The 24431-nt window shown below is 43.3% G+C and overlaps 1 protein-coding gene across 2 annotated transcripts in view; it reads right to left on the reverse strand.

The window, feature by feature from the left end:
• The window catches only part of Tmem131 (transmembrane protein 131), a 135548-nt gene that overhangs the window by 94124 nt on the left and 16993 nt on the right, over nt 1-24431 (reverse strand). For both annotated transcript variants that reach the window (XM_021631574.2, XM_021631573.2), the window contains exon 2: nt 1414-1475. In XM_021631574.2, coding sequence (XP_021487249.1) covers nt 1414-1475 — 62 coding nt within the window. The remainder of the gene's footprint in view (nt 1-1413; nt 1476-24431) is intronic.

The raw sequence follows: 24431 nt of genomic DNA on the forward strand, positions 1-24431 counted from the left end.
TGTACTGTCCCGATCCGGATCAGGAAAGCTTTTACTTTCCTGCCTTTATGATAAGCCACAGGAAAGTCTTTTCAGACTTTAGCCAGGTGTGGCGGATCATACCTGTAATCTTAACACTTGGAAGGCTGGAGCAAAAAAAAAAAAAAAAAAAAAAAAAAAAATCATGTTTAGTCTGTAAGCGAGTTCCAGGCCAATCACAAGCTACAGTGTGAGATCCTATCTCAGAAGATTTAAGTCATTTAATGAGACAGGAGTCAAAAATGTATCCTGTTCACACTGGGAGAAAGAAGATAGACACTCTAGGTCAGTCTCAGGCCACAAAATTATGGGATCTTGGACCCTTTTCTTAAACCTCAGTTTCCCTTGAATATAAAATGAGTGAAATATTATCAGGCATGCTACCTGACAACATAGTGCCCATCATTACGGCAGGTAAGTGATGGCAAGCATCTGGTATGTCAAATCTTAGGGAAAGGGAGGAAACAGTCCAAAACCCCAGAGTTTTGGCGCGAAATCCCACACGGCCCCAGTGAAGGCCTCCACAGCCCCACAGATGGCCATGGTCAAACACACTGGGTTCTTAAACACAAGAATGAAAAGGACCTGTCTGTGGAGAAGAAGGGGAGGGGGGACTGAAGAAAGCACACAGAGGAGGGTGGGGTGAGAGTCATCAGAATGCATTGTTTTCATGTATGAAAATGTCAAAGAACAAATTTAATTTAAAAAAGCAGAAAGCTGAAATGGACATGAGACATATACCTGTAGTCCTACTACTCAGGAGGCTGAGGCAGAAGGATCACAGGTTTGAGGACACCCTGGCTATTAAAAAAAAAAAAAAAAGATTAAAAAAAGAGGCTTCTCAAGAAAACAAAACAAAGGCGGCCACTGGTGAACTGGTGAAGGAGCCTTCTCAGCTCCACAGCTCTGGAGAATGAGTTTGCAGAGTGCCTGGACTAGGTTTGAGAGGAAGGGCAGAATATAATCAGACTCCACATTCTACTTCATGCCGAATGCCGTTAAAGATAGAGCATGGCAAGCGAAGGATGCCCAGACAGAAGACACCAACATCCACTCAGCACAGCTGCTGCTTCCTAGACAAGTGCTGAGGCCCGACAGACCCAGTGTTTCACTCAGTGTCTATCCACCGGACAGCTTAGACTCAATCTCATTTAACCCGCCTCTCACACACCCTCATATCTACAGGACACACACTTACCAAAACCATGACTTACTTATAATCTCCATACTACAAGGAGTTTACTTTTTAGAGAAATGCTCGCTTTAAAAGGTAATTCTAGTAGGAGGGTTATGCCATGACTCCACTGACCACCTACAGCTAATAAGCTGCACTTGAGGAAATGCGGCTACATTTTTAAAGAAAACTAACAGTGGCGTCTCACTCAGGAGAATTACCTGCAGCAGCCCTCCATCGTCAAAGCGCAGCACTTCTATTATGCTCTCCGACTGAATGAATGCTGCAAAGGAAACAAAAACAAACATCACTGACAGGAACAGAATCCAATTCAGCAAACTGTTACCTTGAAGTAAAGACAATTTTACACTTTAATATATTGCTTCCTAGGGAATTCTGACCGATGGTAGAGCATTTGCTTTGTATGTGTGAGGGCCCTAGGGTCAATTCTGGCATCCAAAACAAACCAATGAAATACTGCTTGTTTGAAAGTAATGATTACAAGGAAAACACAATTAGCTCCTGAGAACTTCAGTGACTTTAATGCTTTGCTATGTAATGGTGATTGATACTCGCAGCAAGACAGCTTCAATAACCTAGCTGTGCACGCTGCCTTGAACATCTCCCCCTGCCGCTGTAGGGAAAAGCTGAGTGGTAAGACTATCAGCACGCAGGTGTGTATGGCACCTGACCTCATCAGCTGGCCTTCTGCAACATCTACTGCAATGACATGATGACTTGGGATGGGCAGCTGCTAGGACTAGTTGAGTAAGTGGAGAGGGAAAATAGCCAAAACAAAACAAAATGAAACAGAAAACCTCTATTGCAAGAAACAGTGCACAATAAATAAAGCAACAGTAACATATGTAAAAGCCAGTACAGCAGTGTTGTACAATATGGCAATGATGAGCTTAAACATGAACCACAATCATCTGAAAGCTGTCTACGTGTAAATCTGTATGAAATTCCTTGTAGCATTTTTATTCATAACCATTCATCTATGCTGTATTACAAATATATGAATCAACCACCATCAAACAGGAAGGGGAAGGGCAAGTGGACCTAAGAATTCTGGAAACAAAGAGAATCTAAAGGATGAAAGTCCAAAGCAGCCGGGAAGGCTGTTTCCACAGGGTTAGTAACTCTCATGCCCCTGTACTGTGCCATGGAGCTGAATGACTCAACACAGACAAGGCTGGGTTAAGAATTTACACAGAAGCAAGGGGTCGGGGAGGCCAGAACCATCCATGTAGCAAATGCATTAGATCTGGTGATAGTGGCATGAACTCATGTTTGAGATATACTGATTGCCACATATAGAAAGGCAGGTGTTGGGCTGAAGAGGTGGCTCAGCATTAACAGAACTAAACTGGCTACTCTTCCAGAGACTCCAGGGTGGATTCCCAGCCCCCACAGGCACCTAACAACTACCTGTAACTCCAATTCTAGGGAATCTGATCCCACCTTCTGGCCTCTATATGCACTGCCACACATAGTGCAAAAACAAACAAGTAGGCAAACACCACACGTGAAGATAAAAATAAACAAATCTCAAAAAAACAAAACAAAACAAAACCCACACAAAAAACAAACCAACCCCTAAGGGAGAAAGCCAGCTGTATATATAAATGCTAGAATAAAGATATACAGCTCCTTCTTCAGTGACACTCCGGCAGCAATGACCACATCTACCAACTAGAGCCTCAGTTCTAAGACTATTCTCCAATGAAGTGAATTTGGGCTTTAGAGAAATGTCCGCTTCTAGGACCAGGATGAGACAGACATACACACAGTGGGATCGGGGCTTCCTAGAGTGTCAGAACGCAGACAGTACTAAGAAGAAAACTATCCACCTATTTAAAACAAACGGGTGAGAATCTCTATAGAGACATAACAGTTGATGAAAGAGTTCCTACATGACCAAGCTAGAACAATCTGAGCACCACACCTTGTGGCACTGGCGTAGAACTCAGTACAACCTGAGCAAGTGGCACTGGGCTAGAACCCAGCACAGAATGCCCATGAGTCCATACTGAAATGAACAAATTACTGAATAAAAGTTTGGAAAGAAGAGACAACTCTCCATTCAGAAATACAAATAACATATAGAAACTCTGATATCAAGAAGGTAACTTCTCCTGGATATGATATGATGGCACACACATGTAACCCTAGCTTTAGGAAGGTGAAGGCAGAATGGTCAGTAGTTCGAGGCCAGTCTCAATTACACAGTGAGTTCAAGACCAACCTGGGCTTAATGAGACTGACAAAGGAGCAGGGTGTCACTCCTCCTTTTTAAAAACACAAGATGGCTCCCTTCTGAATACAATATGGGAAGCTGGGCATGGTGGCACATGCTTAATCCCAGGTAGCGGCAGGTAGATCTCTGTGAGTTCAAGGACAGCCTGGTCTAGGACAGCAAAGGCTACACAGAGAAATCCTGTCTCCAAAAACCAAAACAAAACCAAATACAAACAAAAACCACAACCACCACTACCACCACCAACAAAAACAAAAAACAAAAACAAACAAACAAACAAAAAAAAATACAGTATGGGGAGGGAGAGACCTCAGCTAAATCAAGAGCAACTGTAACTGTGAAGTCACATCAATAATATGCACTCTTGATAAAACATAAGAAAAATTCTCCCCATAACATACAACTTCAGACCAACTGTGAGAAAAGTCCTACACAAATTCCAGTTAAGGAATGTGACCTACAAATACCTGTTAGTGATTCTCAAAACTGTCAAGGTCATCAAAACACAAGGAAATCCTAAGGAGCCAGGGCTATAAATGTGGTCTCTTAGGTGGGATTCTAGAACACAAAGGCAGCAGTGCACTAAAAGTAAAGAAATCTGAGTAAAATATGCTATCTTGTTAATAAGAACGGCTTAATACTGGATTGCTAATTGTTTAAAAATGCAAAGTACTAATAATGTAACATGTTAGTGATGTGGAACTCTGGAAGGATAGACGGGTACTCAGTTATCTGTATTCTTTTATCTAGAAGTGTCTAAAACACAAAGCTTATTTTTTAAAGCATGTCAGTCAATGACAAGATTATTTGGCTGAACACGGAGTACATTGGCTCCTATCCGTCGGAGTGGTGAAATCCAGAGATGAGGCTCACCATGCAACCTCACACACCTGCCTTCTGTAACAGGACAAAAAGGATGTCAGGCAGTGGTAAGAAATCAGCTAAGCAGACTGCCTAACTGGAGGGTGTTTCCTGGTCACGGAGCATTCCAGACCTCTTCAGTGATGTTATTTTTGGGAAACTTCATACATTATCTGCATTTTTTTCAACCAAAGAGCCAAACGGTTCCATGTCTGTTTACTTTTTCCAGTCCTTAGCATATACACTGTCCAATAAACACTATCATGTAGACAGACCCACCTTTTTGCTTGGGTGGCAGTGCTGGAATTTGCCCTGGCACAGGTGACCTTTCCTGGCTATGTTCCCTCTTACTCATAATGTAATCTCAAACTGATTCACATGCATTCTGTCCAAGGACATCCCTGACTAAAGTGACAGACCTTCAGGAGGAAACACTGGGAGCCCTCTAGCTCACCCTCTCCATTCTTCACGCCCCTCATCGCTTAACACACACTTAAATTCCAGACCACTCAGAAAGCATCTCTGAAGATACGCTTACTGACATAAGAACACTGGACTAGTTAAGAGTGGCCTCAACAGGGAGAGGCTCAAAATGTGAAACACAGAAGGGGTTTACTAAAAAGCTCTGCACTTAGCAGAGGAAATCAGTAAGAGGTGGGCCGCTAAGTCTGGAGCCGGTTATCAGCTGCTCGGCTGGCCTGAGCCATACTTTCATCTAACTAATGAGCACAGCAATCATCAGAGTGCACCATGCTGTTAATTAGGTGAGTTAAAAGAATACCATAAACTTTATCAGCTGAGAAAATTAATAGCAGTAGCTAGGATAGTTGTAAAAGAAAAATATTGTATTATACATCAACTTTCTTTAAAGATACATAAATAAACAGAATTTATTATTTGATAAAACAAAATTAGGATATTTGGCTCTAGGTAACCAACTATAATAAGTTTACATTACATGCCCAAGACAGGAAGACATTAGTTACCTACTTAATCCTTTCAAGTATTGTGGTGGTTTGAATAAAAAACGACCCTACAAGCCCATAGGGAACGGCACTATTAGGAGGTGTGGCCTTTTGGAGTAGGTGTGGTTTGTTGAAGTAGGTGTATCACTGGGGGTGGGCAATGATGTCTCAGATGCTAAGTCACACCCAGTGTGGCACTGTCTTCCTGCTGCCTTAGAATCTGAATATAGACCTCTCAGGTGTCTCTCGAGCACTATGTCTGCCTGTGTGCTGCCAACCTAAAACTGTAAGCCAGCCCCAGTGGAATGCTGTCCCTTATAAGAGTTGCCGTGGTCATGGTGTCTCTTCACAGCACTGTACTGACAGTTACTAGCTTATAAAATTGAGCAAATGTACAGAGTAGTCAGCAGCAGGATATAGCAGCACATACTTGTAGTCCCAGCAAAGGCAGGAGGATGAAGAATCTGAGGGCAGCCTGGTCTGCACATGAGAAGGGAAGGACAAGGAAACCAAAGAAAGGAAAGCAAGTTTCCAAATCTAGATTCAAATCATAACTAGTACTTTTTTCTCAAGATACTTCCCCTGATTTTATGTCTTAAGAAATCCCAAACTGTCTGTAGAAGGTTCCTAGGTTGTTTCCTGATTTCTTCTTCTTCTGATGTCCATCCTCTTTGCCTTTCAGGATGGGGATTGACCGTTTTAGTTAGGGTCCTCTCTCTTGCTTAGTTTCTTTAGATGCACAGATTTTAGAGGCTTCTGAAAGCCAGAAGAAGAAAACAGGAAACAAACTAGGAACCTACCACAGAGGGCCTCTGAAAGCCTCTGCCCTACAGACTATCAAAGCAGAGGCTGAGCCTGATGGTCAACTGTTGGGCAGAGTGCATGGAATTTTATGTAAGAAGTGGGAAATAGTAAGAGCTGGAGAGGACAGGGTCTCCACAAGGAGAGCAACAGAACAAGAAAATTTGGACACAGGGACCTTCCCAGAGACTCATACTCCAACCAAGGAGGAGATAACCTAGAACCCCTGCACAGATGTAGCCCATGGCAGTTCAGTGTCCAAGTGGGTTACATAGTAATGGGAAGAGGGACTGCCTCTGACATAATCTGATTGGCCTGCTCTTTGATCACCTCCCCCTAAGGGGGGGGGGGGCAGCCTTACCAGGCCACAGTACAGTAGAGGACAATGCAGCCACTTTTGATGTGAACTGATAGACTAAGATCAGAAAGGAGAGGAGAACTTCCCCTATCAGTGGACTTGGGGAGTGGCATGCATGCAGAAAGGGGAGGGAGGGTGGGATTGGGAGGGGAGGAGGGAGGGACTTATGGGGGGATACAAAATGAATAAAGTGTAATTAATAAAATAAAAAAAAAGAAATCCCAAACTTCCCAAAAAAAATCAGTAACCAGGTATAACAAAAATATAAATAGCTAATGAATATTAATATTCATTGTTATTAAACTCCAAGCTATGATTCGGATACTATAATGTCATTGAAAGGTTTTGTTTGTTTGTTTGTTTGTTTGTTTGTTTTTAAGATTCAAGAGGCAAAGAAAAGAGTATTCTGAGTTTGAGGCTAGCTTGGACTACATGACAAGAACCTGTCTCAAAAAACAATAAACGTAAAATCAAAAAGCACACTCAAGTGTCAGATGTGGTGGACACCTCAGAAGAAACAGGTGGCTGTCCATAAATTTGATACCAACCATGTCTACATAGTGAGTGTTAGAACAGCCACGGCTAAGTAAGTTATAACCTGTCTCAAAACAAAACACCAAAAAGGCACACGGCTGTCTTCAGCAACAGAGTGAGGGTGCACCAGATTCACTCTCCTTGCTGTTATGACAAGGCAGGCAGGAAGAGCTTGCTTTTGGCTCATCGATTTGAGGGGATATGGGCCACCACGGCAGGAAAGGCATGGGGCAGAAGCATGAAGCAGTGGTCTTGTTTTGTCCACTCAGGAAGCAGAGAAATAAGTGCTGCTTTGAAACCCAAGCCCAGGAAATGGTGTTATCTACCCAGGGAGTGGCTCTTCCTTCCTCGTGTCCCCTAGGTGATTCTAAATCTCCAGGTTGACAATGAAGATGAACCACCACAGTGCCTAAAGATGTACTGGAGATTTCATTGATGAGATCTCAGAACCTAGACTTGCTGAATTGCTTTTACTCTTGTTTTGCTTTGAAATCGGGTCTTGCTATGCTATGTTGCCCAGACTGGTCTCAAACCACAATCCTGCCTCAGCCTCCAGAACATATAATCTATACTTCCAAATCCATTACTACTTCCAAGTGTATATGACATAAATCCTGACGGCTAACAGCACCTTTGAGCAAGCTAATTTTTAACCCTAGGCCTATTTTCTGAATGTGAGGAAAGGAGGCTCCATGGATCAGGGGGACATGCAGTCTTGCCTGCACTCACCACACTCTGCTTCAAGCTCCTTAGATCCAACCACATCATCAGTTCCAAGTGCAAAAGTCTCCAATACCAGTTGGTAATGATTCCCTTTCCAAACACCAGTTCAGAGGCCAAATGTGCTTACGTTCCTATATTTAGTAAATAACCCTGGAGCTGTTGCTCAATAGTAGGGCACTCTGCCTAGTCAGTACAAGGCTTTGGGTTCAATCCCAGAATTAAAAGGGGAGGGGGGGCACTTATGCTTGAAAGGCAGGTCTTTCTTTACTGTAATTTTTTGGGGGGAGGGTGGTTCGAGATAAGGTTTCTCCATGTAGCCTTGGCTATCCTGGAGCTCATTCACTGTAGACCAGACTGGCCTCAAACTCAGAGCTCTGCCTACCTCTGTCTCCCAAGTGCTAGATTAAAGGTATGTGCCACCAACACCTGGCTTGTACTATAATTTTGTAAGGAAAAAAATTCCAAATGTTGCAACTGATGACTAGATGAGCCCTTCTTAATGACATTCTCTGATGAAAGCAGCAATGTAAGTAACTACTCAGACACAAACTGTGTACTGAGAGTGTGCTCAACAGTCTTTACCTTCAGATCGACGGGGTCTCTTTCGGCTGAAAGAGGAAGAGGGCCCCTAATTCTTCCACAAAACCAAAAAAGAAAAGGCCACACAGGCAGGGCTCAGGAGGGTCCTCAATTCCTGTGTCAGGAACCCCTCTTGCCTAGGATGTCTTTTTCACAGTGCTCTCTTCTCCATTCACGCACTGACTCCCTCCCTGACTGCTCCTGGCAGTCCCGCCACCCCATTTTAATGCACCACAGTCTACTAATTTCTCTAATCAGACCTGTGCCTTGCGGAAAGCCTGAAAAGTGGGAGCTAAGACTGGCTCCAACAGTGGCATTGTGTTGATGACCTACATATCTCCTTTAAAGTTGTATTTGCTCAAGATTTTGTTTCAACAAGACTGTGTAACTGCAAATGTTTATACCCTCTGGTTTGTATGGAGACCTTCAGGTAGGAAAGACACCCTGTGACTAAATCTTTTTTCTGCCCTCACCAGTTTTCAATATGGAAAAATAAAACATCAACTTATCTTTCACCATATTTAAAGTCCAAGCTGAGCTGGTGAGATGACTCAATGGATAAAGTGCTTCCTGTGTAAACCTGCTGTCAATCCTCAGAAAAACTAAGGCCACCATTTTGGGCCAAATTTGAAGCAAACTTTTAAATACTAACCAAGAGATGGCCTGTGGTCAGGCCCATTCCCTGAATGTAATATCCAAAATTAACCTGTACGCTCCACCTGCCCAAGAACCAAGTAACTGCCTGGGATGCTGGAAGTTGCAGTTGTTGGCATATAACAAAAGCCTCAGGGGAGAGTACGGTGGCCTATAGGTTTGTCTGTATAAACCCCTGCAACACAGCTGCAAGTTCCGGGAGCGGTCCTGACCAAAGCCCATCTCTTGGACAGTATTTCATATTTAATAAAGCTTACTTCAAATTTGGTCCAAAATGGTGGTTTGGTTTTTCTTTGGCAAATCTCAGTATTAACACTAGGGACCTAAATTTGATCCCAGTGTTAGTTCCCAAACTGATGCACTAGCCTCCTCCTAGGCTGCCTAGCGACCTGACATCATCACCTGCTGCAAGGACTGTGCCAGACATGCCTCAGCTGTGCACCAGCACCAGAAAGACTGACTGGTCACTGCATGCTCTGCCTCGGGTTCTCGCCGTCTCTGCCTTACTCTCTCGGGGAGCCTTGCCCACCTCCTTTTCTCTCCTCTCCTCTGCTCTCCCACTGTCTCTCTCTGTTTCTCTGTCTCTCCCTGTCCTCAGGGCTCAGTACACTTCCTTGTGCCACACCTGTTGTGCTGCGTCTAACATTTGTATTATTAGACCTAGAACTCACATAAAAGTAGATTAAGAACTAACTCCACAAAGCTGTCCTCAGACCTTCACAGGAGTACTGTGGTGTGTGTGCATTCCTCCACAGCACAGCACACAACAACAGCAATAATAACAAAAACAATTTCTTAAAGTACAAAGTCAATTTGTTTAAGTCTTGTGTGTGTAAGAGAGTGTGAGTTCATGTGAGCGCATGTGGGTGTGAGTGCGCAAGCATAAGCGTGTGCAAGAAAATCTCATGTGCCATTCCTCAACGTCTCCCACCTTATTTTTTAGGCCTGAAGCTGGCTGACAAGCTGGCTAGCAAGCGAGCCTCAGGGATCCCAGGCTCCTCCCCAGCACTAGGATTACAAGTGTTTGCTGCCTAGTTTTATGGCCATGTGACACAAGCTAGAAAGGAGGGAACCTCAACTGAGGAAATGCCTCCATGAGATCCAGCTCTCGCTGCCACTTTTATTCAACATGCTACCAGAAGCCCTGGACACAAGAAAATTAAAACAATTTTTTTCAAAAAAGTAAAACTATCTCCATTTGCAGATAAGTGTGTACATAATACTAAGGAGAAAAAAAAGGAAAAAAGGGGAAAAGAGAGAATTAGAGTAAGTAAACTTAGCCAAGCCACAAAAACAAACTGAAACCCCCAAACAGAATCACGTTTCTATATATTAACATGAATATGAGAAATTACCCAAATAAAGTAAGTACTTAGGAACCACGCAGTACATACACACTGAGATCTACAGAGACCAAAGCCTAGGTAACTAGTGAAGCAGCTGCTGGCAAGCTGCCCTGCTTGAAAACAGCCCTAACTCTACCCTGTGGCTCACAAAGTAACAAGACGGGGGTGGGGTGGGGGGACAGGGGGCAGCAGCCTTTTGGAGGAAAAGGGTTCAGTGGGAGCTGGAGGGTAAAAGAGTGATGACGGCTGAAAAACCCAAATACACTATTTACACATATGAAGTCAATAATTCTCAAAAATATTTTCAGATGGAAAAATACTTTTAAAAAAAGTCCAAATGGGCAAACATACCATATTCATGGGCTAAAAATGTAAAATATGTCAAATCTTTTCAATAGATCCATGAGTTTAAAACAAATCCTATGAAAATCTCAGGACAGCTTTTTGTAAATACAGACTGCCTGTGACAGTCTTTCAAACAATTTTATGCCATTTATGAAAATGGCAACATGGAAGAGCTTTGAGAATCCCTTCTATCACACACACACACAAAAAGACAATTTAAAGAGTGCTGGTTCACGTCTTAAAAGAGACCAAAAACACCCAAGGAACTTTGTGGCATTTACCTGTCTCTGCTCCCACCCTCTTCTCTCCATCACCAGTCACCACATAGTGAACCAGCCTGGCAGTCGCCTGGGAGGTAGGCAAGCCTGGAAAGGCCCATTTCCAGAGAGCTGTCCATGTGACCTGTACATTGAGTCCCTGTACATTGAGGGACCTGTGATCTGATGCGGAGCTGTCTCTCTGTGGAAAGTCTGGACCCTAAGAGCACTGGTCAGAGAGATGCCAAGTGTTTCAGTTTGTTTTTTAATCTAAAGACATTTCATTTCCAAGGGCATCTAACTTCTAGGGGAAACCATTTCTGACATGTTTTGCTGTTGTGAAACACTTCAGCATAGCAACAAGCCAAGCATCTAAGCCTAAAGGAGGCAGGGCCTTGAGGCTGCCCGTCTACACATGCATCCTTGTTACCCAGGGTTACTCAATGGCCCTGGGAACACTTCACACACACAACTCCCCTGGCCATAGGTTTCTCTGCTGGAATGCCAGCGATGGCTGCTAGCATACTCTGATGTCCCTCGTGAATGAATCACGCCCTGCACTACGAGGCCTTTGCTGATGTCCATCACCTGGCTGCATAGGCCTTCCAGAACTTTAAATTTTTTTTTTAAAGAAACAGAAATAAACATTGTCTTTTAAGGAAATAAAAAGTTTATTAGTTCTCCAGTGTGCTCACATTTGGCTATGTACAGCAGAGCCTCTGGAAACCACTAGACAAGAGGCCCAGAAGCTGGAGTGGAGAGCAATGAAGTACTAAAGGAGAAAAAAAGTGGAAAACCACAGTGGAAAATAATGTGACCTAGGGATGGACAAGGATCCTCCCTCTGGTACAAGTAAGAGCCTTAACGAACACACACACACTCGCGCGCACACACACTCAAAACAAAACAATAACAAAAAAAACCACACACACTCAAAACAAAATAATAACCAAAAACCCCAAAACTGTATTATTCTCCCTTTTTTTAATTTTAACAAATTTTTTTTATTATTATAATCTATTCACTTTGTATCTCAACTACAGCCCCCTCCCTATTCTCTCCCAATCCCACCCTCCCTCCTTTAAATCCAGACTATGTACACAAGAGGGCCGGAAGGATCCCACAAAGAGCCAGGGCCAGAAGGTAAACCCTGAAGGCAAAGGCTGTGCCCAGGCCAAGACACTGTGGCAACTTTTCATCAAGGAGCTCGGTCTCTGTGAACAAGTGTGACCCAACAGGCACACCAGTCCAGCTCAGCTTTGCCTTTGAACTACAGTACAAGCTCTGGAGTTTTATTGTTTGTTTTAGTTTTTCCTTTCTTTTTTAATTTTAAGAAAGATCTCATCGTGTAGATCAGGCCTTGAAATTATGATCCTCCTGCCTCAACCTCTCAAGTGCTGGGATTCCAAGTGTGCTGTCGGAGGCTCTGCTCGAGGCAGTTGTTTTGTTGTTCTGTCTTGTCCTGTGTGAGGCGGGAAAGGGGAGAACGAGGTTATCTGGTGGGGATCAAAGCAAAGGCCTGCCAAGCACGCTCTTCACCACTGAGCTGCAGCCCCAGCCTCTCAGGATTTCAAGTCAACAGAGAAACAATATACGGTTTGTGTTCTATCTTTTAACTCTTTTCTACAAAATTCACCTTAACTGCATTTAAATACTATATAATCATATAATACAAGATAATCTCTACCCCAGAACTTCACACTTTTATGTATAAAAATTCTCTTTGTATCACATGTGCATGTGCGTACAAGCCAGAGGACAGTCTTAGACGTCATTCCTCAGAAGCCATCCACCTTGGGCTTCTGGTTGTTGTTGAGACAGGCTCTCTCACTGGCCTGGAGACCACCAAGTAGGCCAGGCTGGCAGGACAGTGAGCCCTACATTCCGCCTTTCTCTGCCTCCCTGGTGCTGGGATTACATGCATGTGCCACTGTGCCTGGTTTTGTCACGTGGATTCTGGGCAATAGATGGCAGTTCGTCACGATTGCAAGGCGAGCATTTTACCAACTCTACAGCCCATAAAGACTCCTTACACTGCTTGCATGTATGGTAGGAAAAATAAACAGCAAACAGTAAATCAACTGTGGGATCTGTAAACAATAGCTCAATCTATTTTTAAAGCATGGTCCTCCCCACACTCTTCATTTTTATAGATTTTTTTAAGTTTGAAATTGTTGCAAATAAGTTTATATCAGATGTGATAGTATACACCTGTAATTGCCAACACTCTGGAGGCTAAGAGGGAGGATTTCAAATTCTAGGATAGCCTTGCTACAAAAAGAGGGTCCGGAGGAAAGAAGAGAAAGAAAAGCACTTACAAAGAGAAGAAGGCACTTATGTAGACATAAAAAAATAAATAAATAAATCTAACATTAGCTAGGTAGATGTATTCTTACAAGACATACCAAAGTAGAGCAGATTCATGTAAGCACGCCAAGTGAGAAATGCTGGTTCCTGGTGACTGGTGTCCTCACTGCTACCAGAAATTAACTGGGACAAGAACAGTAAGCTGTTTGGCCCTATCCCTCACTGGCTGGTGCCCTCAGGAGAGTAGGCCTTGCACCTCGCCTGGGCAGCACAGTAGTGCTGACGCTGGTGGCACAGCAGTGGCTGAGGCTGCCCTGACCCTTACCGGCTGCACCATGGGGTGAGCTATCTGAAGCAGTGCTGGAGAGCTGGGGGTGCTGACCAGCTCAGCTACCACCCAGGTCCAGATCCAGGGCTTGGAGCTGGTCCACCCCAACATCTACCCCATCTATGAACTGCTGGAGCCTGTGAAGTCCAGTCCTGCAGATCTAAAGCTGTGGGGTCTCCATGACAACAACAGGAAATCAGAGGAATCCAGGTAAGGATCCAGTGTTGGCAGTGCAGCAGAAGCCAGGGGCCTCAAGCCAGGCTAATGAATGACTCACTGCAATGACCGTTTGCAAGTAAAGATGTGTGGACAAAAGAGTGTACCGTGGGACACACTGTGACACCACAGCTTCCACAACAAGATGTTTTGTTTTGTTTTTATTTTATCTTTATTTTTCTTTTTTTATTTGTGGGGAAGGTTGTAAGGGTAAAGGGTGGACAGGATAGGAAGGGGCAGGGTGATGAATGGGTTTGGACTGCATCATGTAAAATTCACAAAGAGGAAGAGGGGGAAGAGGGGGAGGAGCAAAAACTTTTGACATATCTGTAACAACAGTGGTGCTATAGCTGTCTTGAAAGTGTCAGTTAAAGCCAGGCATAGTGGCACGCACCATTAATGCCAGCACTTGCTGAGGCCAAAGCAGGAGGATCTCTGTGAGTTTGAGGCCAGCCTGGTCTACATAGTGAGTTTATAAGAGACCCTGTCTCATAAAAAAACAAAAACAAAACAAAACAAAACAAAGCTGTCAGTCCACGATGTGACCAATTCTGTTAACACAGGCAGCCAATTCGGATTAGAATATGGGCAGATTCTTTCAAAGACTCAAAATTCCAAAGGCTACTCAGGAAAAAAAAAAAAAAAAGGTTAATTTGAATAATCCTCTATATACCAAATAAATTTATTTTGTAGTTAAAAGCTTTCTCACAAAAAAACAAACAAAATTAAACAACAAAACAACAACAACACCACCTCCAGGCCTACACTGACTAATGACAAATTTTCCCATTTAATGTGTCTAAGTGCTTTGCCTGTACGTGTGTATGTGTGTACCATGTGTGTGCCTGGTGCCAGTGGAGGTCAGAAAAGGGCATAAGACTCCCTGGGACTGAGTTACAGTGGCTGTGAGCCACCGTGGGCACTGGGAAGCAAACGGGTCCTCTATAGGAACGAGTGCTCATAACGGGCGCTGTCTCAACAGCCCTTCTCTCAATATTTAACACACACAAATCACTACAGGAACTCTATGAGAAAACAGACAAAAACAAAATCCTCAACTCATTTAATGAATCAGTGATCACTAAACAGCCAAAGACATTAAGAAAAGCTGAGAACATTTTCATATCTGTGCAATCATATGTGCAAAGCTTTTCATCAAAACATCAGTAAATACAATCCACCCATATGTACGCACACCCAACAAGTCTTTAATGAGAAATGCATTACTGACTTAAGATGTTCTGGGGCCAGTGGGGTGCTCAGCAGCTCAGGTGCATGGCACAGGCCTGATGACCTGTCCACAGGTGTCCTCTGACCTTCACAGTATATATGACCTTCACACATATATCACCAAAAAAAAAATTTTTTTTTTAAATCTTAAAGGCTTTTCAGGGGTAAAAATTTAAAAGATGATTTTACCATGTGGGAAAATAAAGGAGCTAAAAGCAGTAAAAAGGATTTTGAAAAAAGACAAAAAAAAAAAGTGGATGTCTTAAGTCTGTCTGACCTTATACATCAGCCATAGATGTCATTAAGACAAGTTGTCATTCTGACATAAACACAAGAGCTAGCACAGACTTCAGAAAACAGAAACTCATCTCACAGGGCCAAGTGGTTTTTGATGAAGGTTTTGTGGCAATGCAGTAGGGGAAAATAATCTTCCTAATAAGCCACACTGATTAAAATGGATAGCAATAAAGACAGCGACATTCCCAGAACTCGGCATTTATAAACATCAACTTGAACCTTGAGACTTAATGTGAGAGCTAGAGTTCTGGTTCTCTAGGAATCGACGTAGAAGGAAGCGTTAGTGACCCTGAGGTCTGAAGTTTTAATGTACAAACACACACACATGAACTGCCATGAACTGAGAGGAAAGCCAATGTTAAAATTAAAATAAAAATTTTACTCTTAATAAAAACTACAGTAAAAAGACAAGCCACAAACTAGAAACAGTATTTGCAAAACATTCATTTGACCAAGAACTTAGATCTAGAGTATGTAAATAAAGCTTTCAACTAAATAAGAAACCTCAAAAGTAAAATGCAGAAAAGATTTGAACAGAAGTAAAGACAGCATGAATGGCACAAAATAAGCACAAAGATGCTCACGTTCTGTTGGCCAGGCTGCAGGGGCATGCCTGCCATCCTGGCACTCAGGGCCCAGGCAGGACTGCCCAAGAGTTGGACTACATGAGACTTTTGTCTCAAAACCTAACAAGAAAGCTCCCCGTCACTAGGGAGAACTACACGGGGATACGACGACAGCACCAGAGCAGTGCAATGACTGTGCCCACTGGGCTGCCACGCCAGGTGCTGGCGCTTGAATGCCTGACTCAGGGAGACCATGTAAATGAATGGGACCTGGAGCAGGCACTCTGGAAAACAAGTCCTGGCTTCTGATAGGGTCGAGTGACTACTTGCTGGCATGCCATTACTGTGGATCCCCACAAGACACAGTGACTTCTACAAGGATGTTTACAGGTGACAGCCACACTTCAGACCATGGACAAACAGCTGACAACTGTGTGACAACTATCCCAAACAGAACACTGTGCAGCAGTAAAAGAACCAGAACACAACTTGACAGATGAATCAAAAAATAATTACTATGTTAATAAAACATTTAGAATATGCTCAGTAACCTACAATAAGAGAAAGACAAGACGTGTGGCCAAAAGATCACACAGAAACCAGACTTATTTCTTTAACCTCACAGTGGCATAGTTTCCCGGGTGTTCACACATACCCCTCAAAACTATGTACTTTTTTAAAAAAAAAAAATGTGTTTATTTATTTATTCACGAAACAAACGTCATTTTTTTAAAGATTGATTTATGTATGCGAGTACTCTGTCCGTACACCTGAATGCAGAAGAGAGCGGCAGAGCTCATTATGGAGGTTATGAGCCACCATTCGGTCACTGGGACCTGAGCACCGACAGGGCCTCTGGAAGAGCAGACAAGTGTTCTTCACCACTCAGCCATCTCTCCAGCTAACATGCACTTTATATGTCCCTCATTAATTTTATTTTGATTTATCTGCTTTTATAAAGTCAACATTCCTTCCCACATTCTACACAAAATTACTTTGGTTGTTTTTAAGCAAGTTTTTGGAAGATCCCAAATAACTTTCTTACATCAACTACAGGAAGAATTTTCTCCAAATGCACAAATGTCTCCATATCCAATGAGTTTATTACTTGGAAGTTCTCTCTGCTTCAGAAAGCCATACTTATGCCATATGATAATGGTGGCATCCATCCTCAGTCACTAAGTTAAGCAGTATTTACTTGTGAAATATTCAAACTTTCAGCACAAGGACACAGAAGAAAAGCACACGTATACACATGTTTCAAGCCAATACTTAAAGGTGGTAAGCAGCTGAAATATTTTCCAATGAAACTTATGGCAAAGCTGGACGGTCTATAAATTTTTCCATGGGAAGCTGGAGGTAGCTCCGGGTTAACAAACACTGACTGCTTTTCTAGAGGACCCAGGTTCAGTTCTTCGCACCCACACGGCAAGGCACAACTATAACTCCAATTCCCTTCTTGCCTTTTAGGCTCGGCACACATGTGTACCACAAACACAGATGCAAGTAAAACATCCAGACATAACAACACCCCTCTACATAAAGAATTAATAAATCTTAAATAAAATTTAAGAGGTTTTTACAAATATTTTCACATATAAGACAATTCAAAAGCCATATACTTAAAATGTGCTCCAAATGCACACCACGCCTCCACTGACGCGTTAGTCCAACTTGAGAGTAGCAGCACTCATTTTTCAAAGTCGTTTACGCCTCTTCTCCCTCTGGAACTCTGTGTTTCTACAGACAGCCATCTGTCCAGCAGCTACCATCTTTATGTCCCTTCCTTTCCCCAACACTATCACACCTCTATGAAGATCAACAGAGCGGGTCTACTGTTGGGATATTTCCCTTCAGGCAGAAAGAGACTATAAAAGCAGATACTGGCACTATACAAGAGGAATGCTGTATTTTTATTTTTTGTTTAAAAATCAAGGGCACCTCATAAATCAGCTACAAGCTAGCCCTCCACTAGGGAAAAAAAAAGTCCAGTATGGTGACTGAATTTTATAGATTTCATCCTTTCCTCTTCTCTTTTTTTATTTGCTTCATAGGTATAATTAATATATAGTAAGATTCACCAGTTTTAAGCATTCTTGGATTAGCTTCACAAACATGCAGCTGTGGAAACGGAAGCACGTGTCAAGGTCCCCCAGAGGGGAGCTCTTAATCCCCCTACCACAGCTTCACACTCTGCAGACAGACACAGCTGTCCCTTTACTTTTGTCTGTTTGCAATCTCTTGTGCTGTATTTCAATTGCTTTTTACCCTAAGAGCCCAGTAACTAACTAGTCAGCTTTAACTTCTGAGGGGCTGTAGGTATGGTGTGATGGTAGAACATGAGTAGAATGTATGAAAACCAGAGTTTAGTTTCCAACACACACAGAAGAAAGAAAAGAGAAAGGAAGGAAGGAAGGGAAACATAAGGAAACTGTAATTACTAGAACATTCGTTTGGAACTAGAACTAGGAGCAGTGGTGCAGGCCCCCGATCCCAGAACCTGTGAGGCTGAGGCAGGAGGACCACAAGTTCAAGGCCAGCTGGAACTAAAAATAAAACAACAAAAAAAGCAACAAATAAATAACAGTTAATGTTAATACTATGTCACATTCTTACAAGTTCTAGCTCAATGAAAGTATCTATGGTATAGTTCTCTTTAAAGTTCAAAATATTTGCATATAGGGTGGATTAACATCTGAAAGAATAAAACTTTTTTTAAATTAAAATAATTCTCCAGGGCTCGAGAGATGGCTCAAAGGTTAAGAGCACTGACTGCTCTTCCAGAGGTCCTGAGTTCAATTCCCAGAAACCACATGGTGGCTCACAACCATCTGCAATGGAATCTGATTTCCTCTTCTGGTGTGCATGAAAACAGAGTGTTCATATACATTAAATAAATAAATAATAGATAGATAGATAGATAGATAGATAGATAGATAGATAGATAGATCTTTAAAAAAAATAATTCTCCAAATCCATTTCTCTCTCCACAGGCTCAGGTAGTTAGTCTGGGTATAGGAATGCTCTCATAGTCTAAGATAGTCTAATCTACTTCCAAGACCCCTGCACACCCACTGTTAACTCCTGGATGTCTCACTGTAGATGGCAGCATCCCCAAAGCTCCTCTGCACAGCACAGCCATCACCCCTGCGGCCAGCCAAAGGCTTCTTTTCCTTTCTCTAGCACAAGAGCTTCAATGTGCCCAGAACCCTGCTAAGGAATGTGGCAAAGCGCTGTGGCATTCCACTCTTGCGCTGTCTTACTCACAGCTGATCTCTCATCTCTACTTCCTTGCAATTTTTGCTCAAGTCATTTCCTATTCCTGAAACTAGTCACAGAGTCACATACTACTCATTTGGAGTAAACTCAGCCAAAATGTAAGCAAGCCTCAAGGGAATGCCATTAGGAAGGAAGTCAGTTTTTCCATAATTTCCTTAAAATAGTCAAATAAATATTACTGAGGAAAACAAAACTTCCATGCAGCTAAGAATAGGTCTATTTTTATCCTATTAAGCTTTTTAATACACATTAGACACATGTCCTTCCTTATATTCACCTTCACTTCAGGACAGGAGAAATTAAAATGTGTCTAGCAGGACCTACTATGAGCTTTCTATGCTACCGAGTGCTTCTGGGTAATCTGTGTGCACTAGCTTCATTTACTGGGGAGAAGGGCATAGATTCCTAAAATAGAAACAAACCCAGTACAGACCGAGTGTCCCATGCTGGAAACACTTAGAAACAGGAATGTTTTAGATTTAGAGTTTTTTTTTCCCCATGTTTTTAATGTTTTTAGGGATGAGACCCAAGTCTAAACAACGACAACAACAGAAAACATTTGTGTCTTACATCTACCAATACACATGGCCTGAAGGAAACTGGAGAGTATTCTGAGTGAGCCTCCGTTTGCTGAGGGTGGTTCACAGTGCTGAAGAGCAGACCCAAGTTCTCATGTGAGTGAGCAAGTGCTCTGTCTCAGAGCCACACCCCAGCCATGTACCTGTATTATGCCTGTGACCTCTCAGATGAATGAAGTCAGGTATAAAATTATCCACTTATAGCAACATATCAACTCTCAAAAAGACTGAAAAATTGAAGCATTCTGAATTTCAGACTTTGGGTTAGGGGTGCTTAACTGACAGTAAATTTAAACTGTACTCTTAGCTACTCCTGAAGAAAGCTGGGAAAACATCAACTCTTGATTAGACCTGGCTCCTCTCTACAAACGATGGGAAGAGAAGTCTGGTATGAGAGCCACACCTACTAAGCACTTACTGTCAGAGACAGTCATGGGACCCTCTGCTGAGCACTTACGGGACAACGGGAATGCAGACTGTGACAAGACCGGCACAGCTTAAGGGGGTGTGGTAGCACACGTCCTCAAACTCTGGAACACTGGGATGTATTCCCTACAAGGCGATACTACCACAGCCTGCTCTGAAAATTACAAAGTTTCAATGCAAAGTTACCAAAATTGAATTCTTTGCTATCATTATCTGATACAAATATATGTTTTTCATTGTCATGAAGCTGACAATGCATTTACTGAGCATGTTAACCTTACAAAGCAAGCTGGCTGTTCTCACTGCAGCGAATAAACCAACAAGGGGTCCCACATCCAACTCACACAGAATCTTCTTTAGAGTGGTAATAACAAGGTCTGAGCAGGGACAATTAACCTTAACCTATCTTATAAGTCATCTTTAATGGGTGGGGGGAGGCGGGACTAGAGTGATGGCTCAGCAGTTAAGAGCACTGGCTACTCTTACAGAGGGCTTAGGTTCAATTCCCAGCACCCACAGCAGCTCACATCTGTCTGTAAGCTGAGTTCTGGGGAATACGATACCCTCACACAGACTACACACAGGCAGAACACCAACACACATGAAAGACAGACAGACGGAAGGGTGGATGGATGGACAGATGGATGCCTCCCCCAATTTTTGGAATTTCTCCTGCTTTTCAGATAGAAGTCTTTGTCCTAGTTTTGAAGGCACTTTGGGAAGAACACAAATAAAATGAACAAAGAACACCACAAATAAAATGCACAGACTCTTCGAGGTCAGGGATCTCTTCATTGCTGAGGTGCTGACAACCATCCCAATGTCTGGCACATTGGCCCTCAATGAGTGTTTGCTGATGGAATATCTTCAGGCCAAGAAACCGGCCTAAGCCAGCTGAAAATAACTACAGCGTAGCCTGCCTGGTGTTGCATAAGGTCTCACCCTGAAACGCGCTATGAATATGTGGCAACAGTAAGAGCTAGCCCTGGCCTAGTACTTCCGACTGCATGCCACGCCTATGCCTGCTCTCATTCGGGACTCACGCAATCTCAAAGGTCAGTACGCCATGGTACCCATCCCATCCCATCAGATCAGGTAGCTGAGACATGACGGCTAGGCCACCTGCTCAAGGTCACAGGCAAGCTGTCTACTGCATAGAGAGTTTAGTTTCTACAATAGACACAGGAGCCTGTCTCCTCCTACATAAGGGTAAGATGCTCATTTCTCAGAAAGATGGATGTTCTCTCTGACCAAGCTTTTCTCAGACTGTTCATAGATCAGTCAACTACTTAAAACAAAACAAGACACACTTACAGTTGGAAACAGTGGCACACAGCTAAAATCTCAGCATTAGGAAAACTGAGGAAGAAAGGTGGTAGTTCCAGATCACTTGGCTTTTACAGTGAGACCCGGTCTCCAACAACAATGAACACAAAGCATACTTCCAAGATAATGGCCAGGGCGGTGAGTCAGATGTAAGTTACAGAGCTCTGTTTTGACTTTAGTAAACCTGACCAGCCTTGATTCAGCCCTCAGCAGGGCTGCTCTCTCCATTAGAAGCTGGGCAACACACGAGTTCACGTACACAGTCAATTCGGATCCCTCCTATGATACCACACATTGCTAGGCATCTATAACCTTACGCTGTAATTATCTGTAGTGCCTGTCACTCTAACAGGAAGTTCTCGGAAGGTAAGGACTATGTCTTAAGACCAACAGCATATTCAAAAAACACTGATGGGTGAAGGATGCTCACTGATGAGATGAAGCAGACCATTAAACAGTATGATAGGTAAATCTATTCCTACATGACCATAAATTCTGTTATCTGAGAAGGCTCCATTTAGTTCAATTCCAGATCAGGCCAAAAAGAGGGAACACAAAAATCAAAGTATTAAGATGGCTCTGCAGTTAATAGTGATTGCTACTCTTCTAGAGGAGCCAAGTTTGGTTCCCAGCACTCACATGGGGGTAGCTCACAACTGCCTCTAACTCCTATTCCAGAGATCCAATGCTCTCTTCTGGCCACTGTGGACCCCACACATGCGCACACACATACATACACACACACACACACACACACACACACACACACACACACACACACACACTTAAAAAAATAAAAATAGTAAGATAAAGGAAAGATTTATAAATAAATAATTAAATTACTTATAGTAAAAATGTATACTCACTAATTAAAATACTGCATTGGGAAACTTTTCAAAAGGGTCGAAAGTGAGGAGAAAAGAAGGTAGAAAGGAGGAATCTTTAAACTAAGGGTTATTCCCATTTCGTCTGAGGGAAAACAGACTAAAGATCTTGGATTTATCCAAGGTCAGAGTTAGGGTACCAACACTGTTCCCTTTAATCCTAATGTTTCGTCTCCCACGTCCTGTAGCCACGTCTTAGCCATTGTTTTGGCTGGTTATCTTTTCTTGTTCTGTTCTGTTCTGTTCTTTTAGGTAGGAGGCAGAGAGCAGAGAAGAAGCCCAGGCCTGTGCTGAGACAAAGTCGTTAAAACAGATATGGTGTCATCCTGCCCAGACGCATCACTCGTTATGAGCGAGGACAGCTTGGAAGTCACCCTGCTTACTGGGTCCCAAAGGCTTTACTAAAAGCTAAACATTTGGCTTACAAGAAAACAAGCCTGAAAGGAAACACACAAACTACGCTACACCAAGTGTGTCTGCACAGACAGCCCTCTTACGATGAGCCTTCCCAATGTTGCCACCAACTTAGACAGCCCTGTCCCCAACACCAGGACTAACACAGCCGCCACCGGGAAGTCAAGGTTCACCTGGTCCAGCTCAGGGCATGGTACTATTGAATAAAATTCAGCGGTAAACATGCCAGTGTCCAGTCTATCCTGGTGACTGGATTAAAACAGAGAAGGTGAACGGGGTGGAGACGGAGCTCAGTTGGGACAGGGCTGTCTACTTAGCATGCATGAGGTCTCTGCGCCATCCAGCACCAAATACACAGGGTATGGTGGTAGACACCTGTAATGCCAGCATGTGGGAGGCAGAGGCAAAGCAGATCGGGGTTCACGGGTGTCTCTAACTACACAGGGGTTAAGAGGCCAGTCTGAGCTACCTGGGACCCTCAAAATAAAAAATGAGATTTCACTATTAGCCAGGGGCCCACAGAATCTGGATATAAACTGAAAAGGTCCAGTGGAATGAAGTACCAGGTAAAGGCACTAGCTGCCAAGCCTAACTACTGAGTTTCTAGCCCCAGAACTCACATGGTGGAGCCAACTCCCACTCCCAGGGGTTGTCCTCTGACCTTCACACGACCCTCACACACGTGCCATAGCTTGTGTGCGAGTGTTTGTACACACATACACACAAATAAATGTAAAAAGGTTAATTAACAATTGAGGTGGCATTTTTAGTATCAAGACTAAGAGCTTCCAAGGTGCCCATGAGCCAGTCCTTAAGTACACGCACAGGCCATGTGAGTACAGATAAACAGCAGACCCCTCGCTCCTGGCAACTCGGCCTCTGAGAGAAGTTCCCCCTCAGGAAGGAGCTGCTTAGATGGAACAGGAATCTTCAGACACTGCCAAGCAGTGCTAGCTCATCGAGATGTGCAGAAGTGGGGGTGGGGTGGGGTGATGACATGGGGACACACGGTGCAGACAGATAGTGACTATAGTAAGCTTCCTGGCTACTGCTACCAGGGACTACACGCCATCTCCAACCATCCACTTAAGCCAGTTTTCTAAGGAACATCCCTCCTACTACAATAACGAGGATATAGCAACATATATTAATTAGCTGATAAATCCACTCACGAAAGAGCCACTTATAACTACTGGGTAGGTCTAAGTTAAGCCCTTTATCTTCAATTGTACAAGCAAGAAGTCACCTAGAACAAGGACTGTGTCTTAGAGCCATGCCCTGAGGAGAGGAGTGGCTGAGCATGTGCGCTTAGATAAGCCCTGCCGCTCTACCACCAGGTTCTTCCAGGCTCTAGGCCAGGCTGCCCGTGTTTGGGCCCTGCTCCCAGCTACCTCCTTCCATAGGCTTCAGCTAGCCTGTTACCTCCCACTCCTCTTAAGGCAGACACTCAAATGCCTAGCTCATGTTTTCAAACACATTTCCTTTTCAGGTCCTCATGACTGACCCTTTCAAGTCTCTGCTATCTTCAAGCGCTTATCTCTGGGCTATTCCCAGGTCTCAGTGCTCTCAGGCGGTGAGTCAGAACCTATCTCCACAGCCAGCTGGTGAGGACTGCTCCATCCTTCCCCATAGACAAGTCAATCTGCTCACAGAAAAAAAGCTCGTGTGTGAGTCTTTCAGATACTCCAGGAACAGAAGCAGGAAA

This window comes from Meriones unguiculatus, chromosome 16 (genome assembly GCF_030254825.1).
Source record: "Meriones unguiculatus strain TT.TT164.6M chromosome 16, Bangor_MerUng_6.1, whole genome shotgun sequence".
NCBI lineage: Eukaryota > Metazoa > Chordata > Mammalia > Rodentia > Muridae > Meriones > Meriones unguiculatus.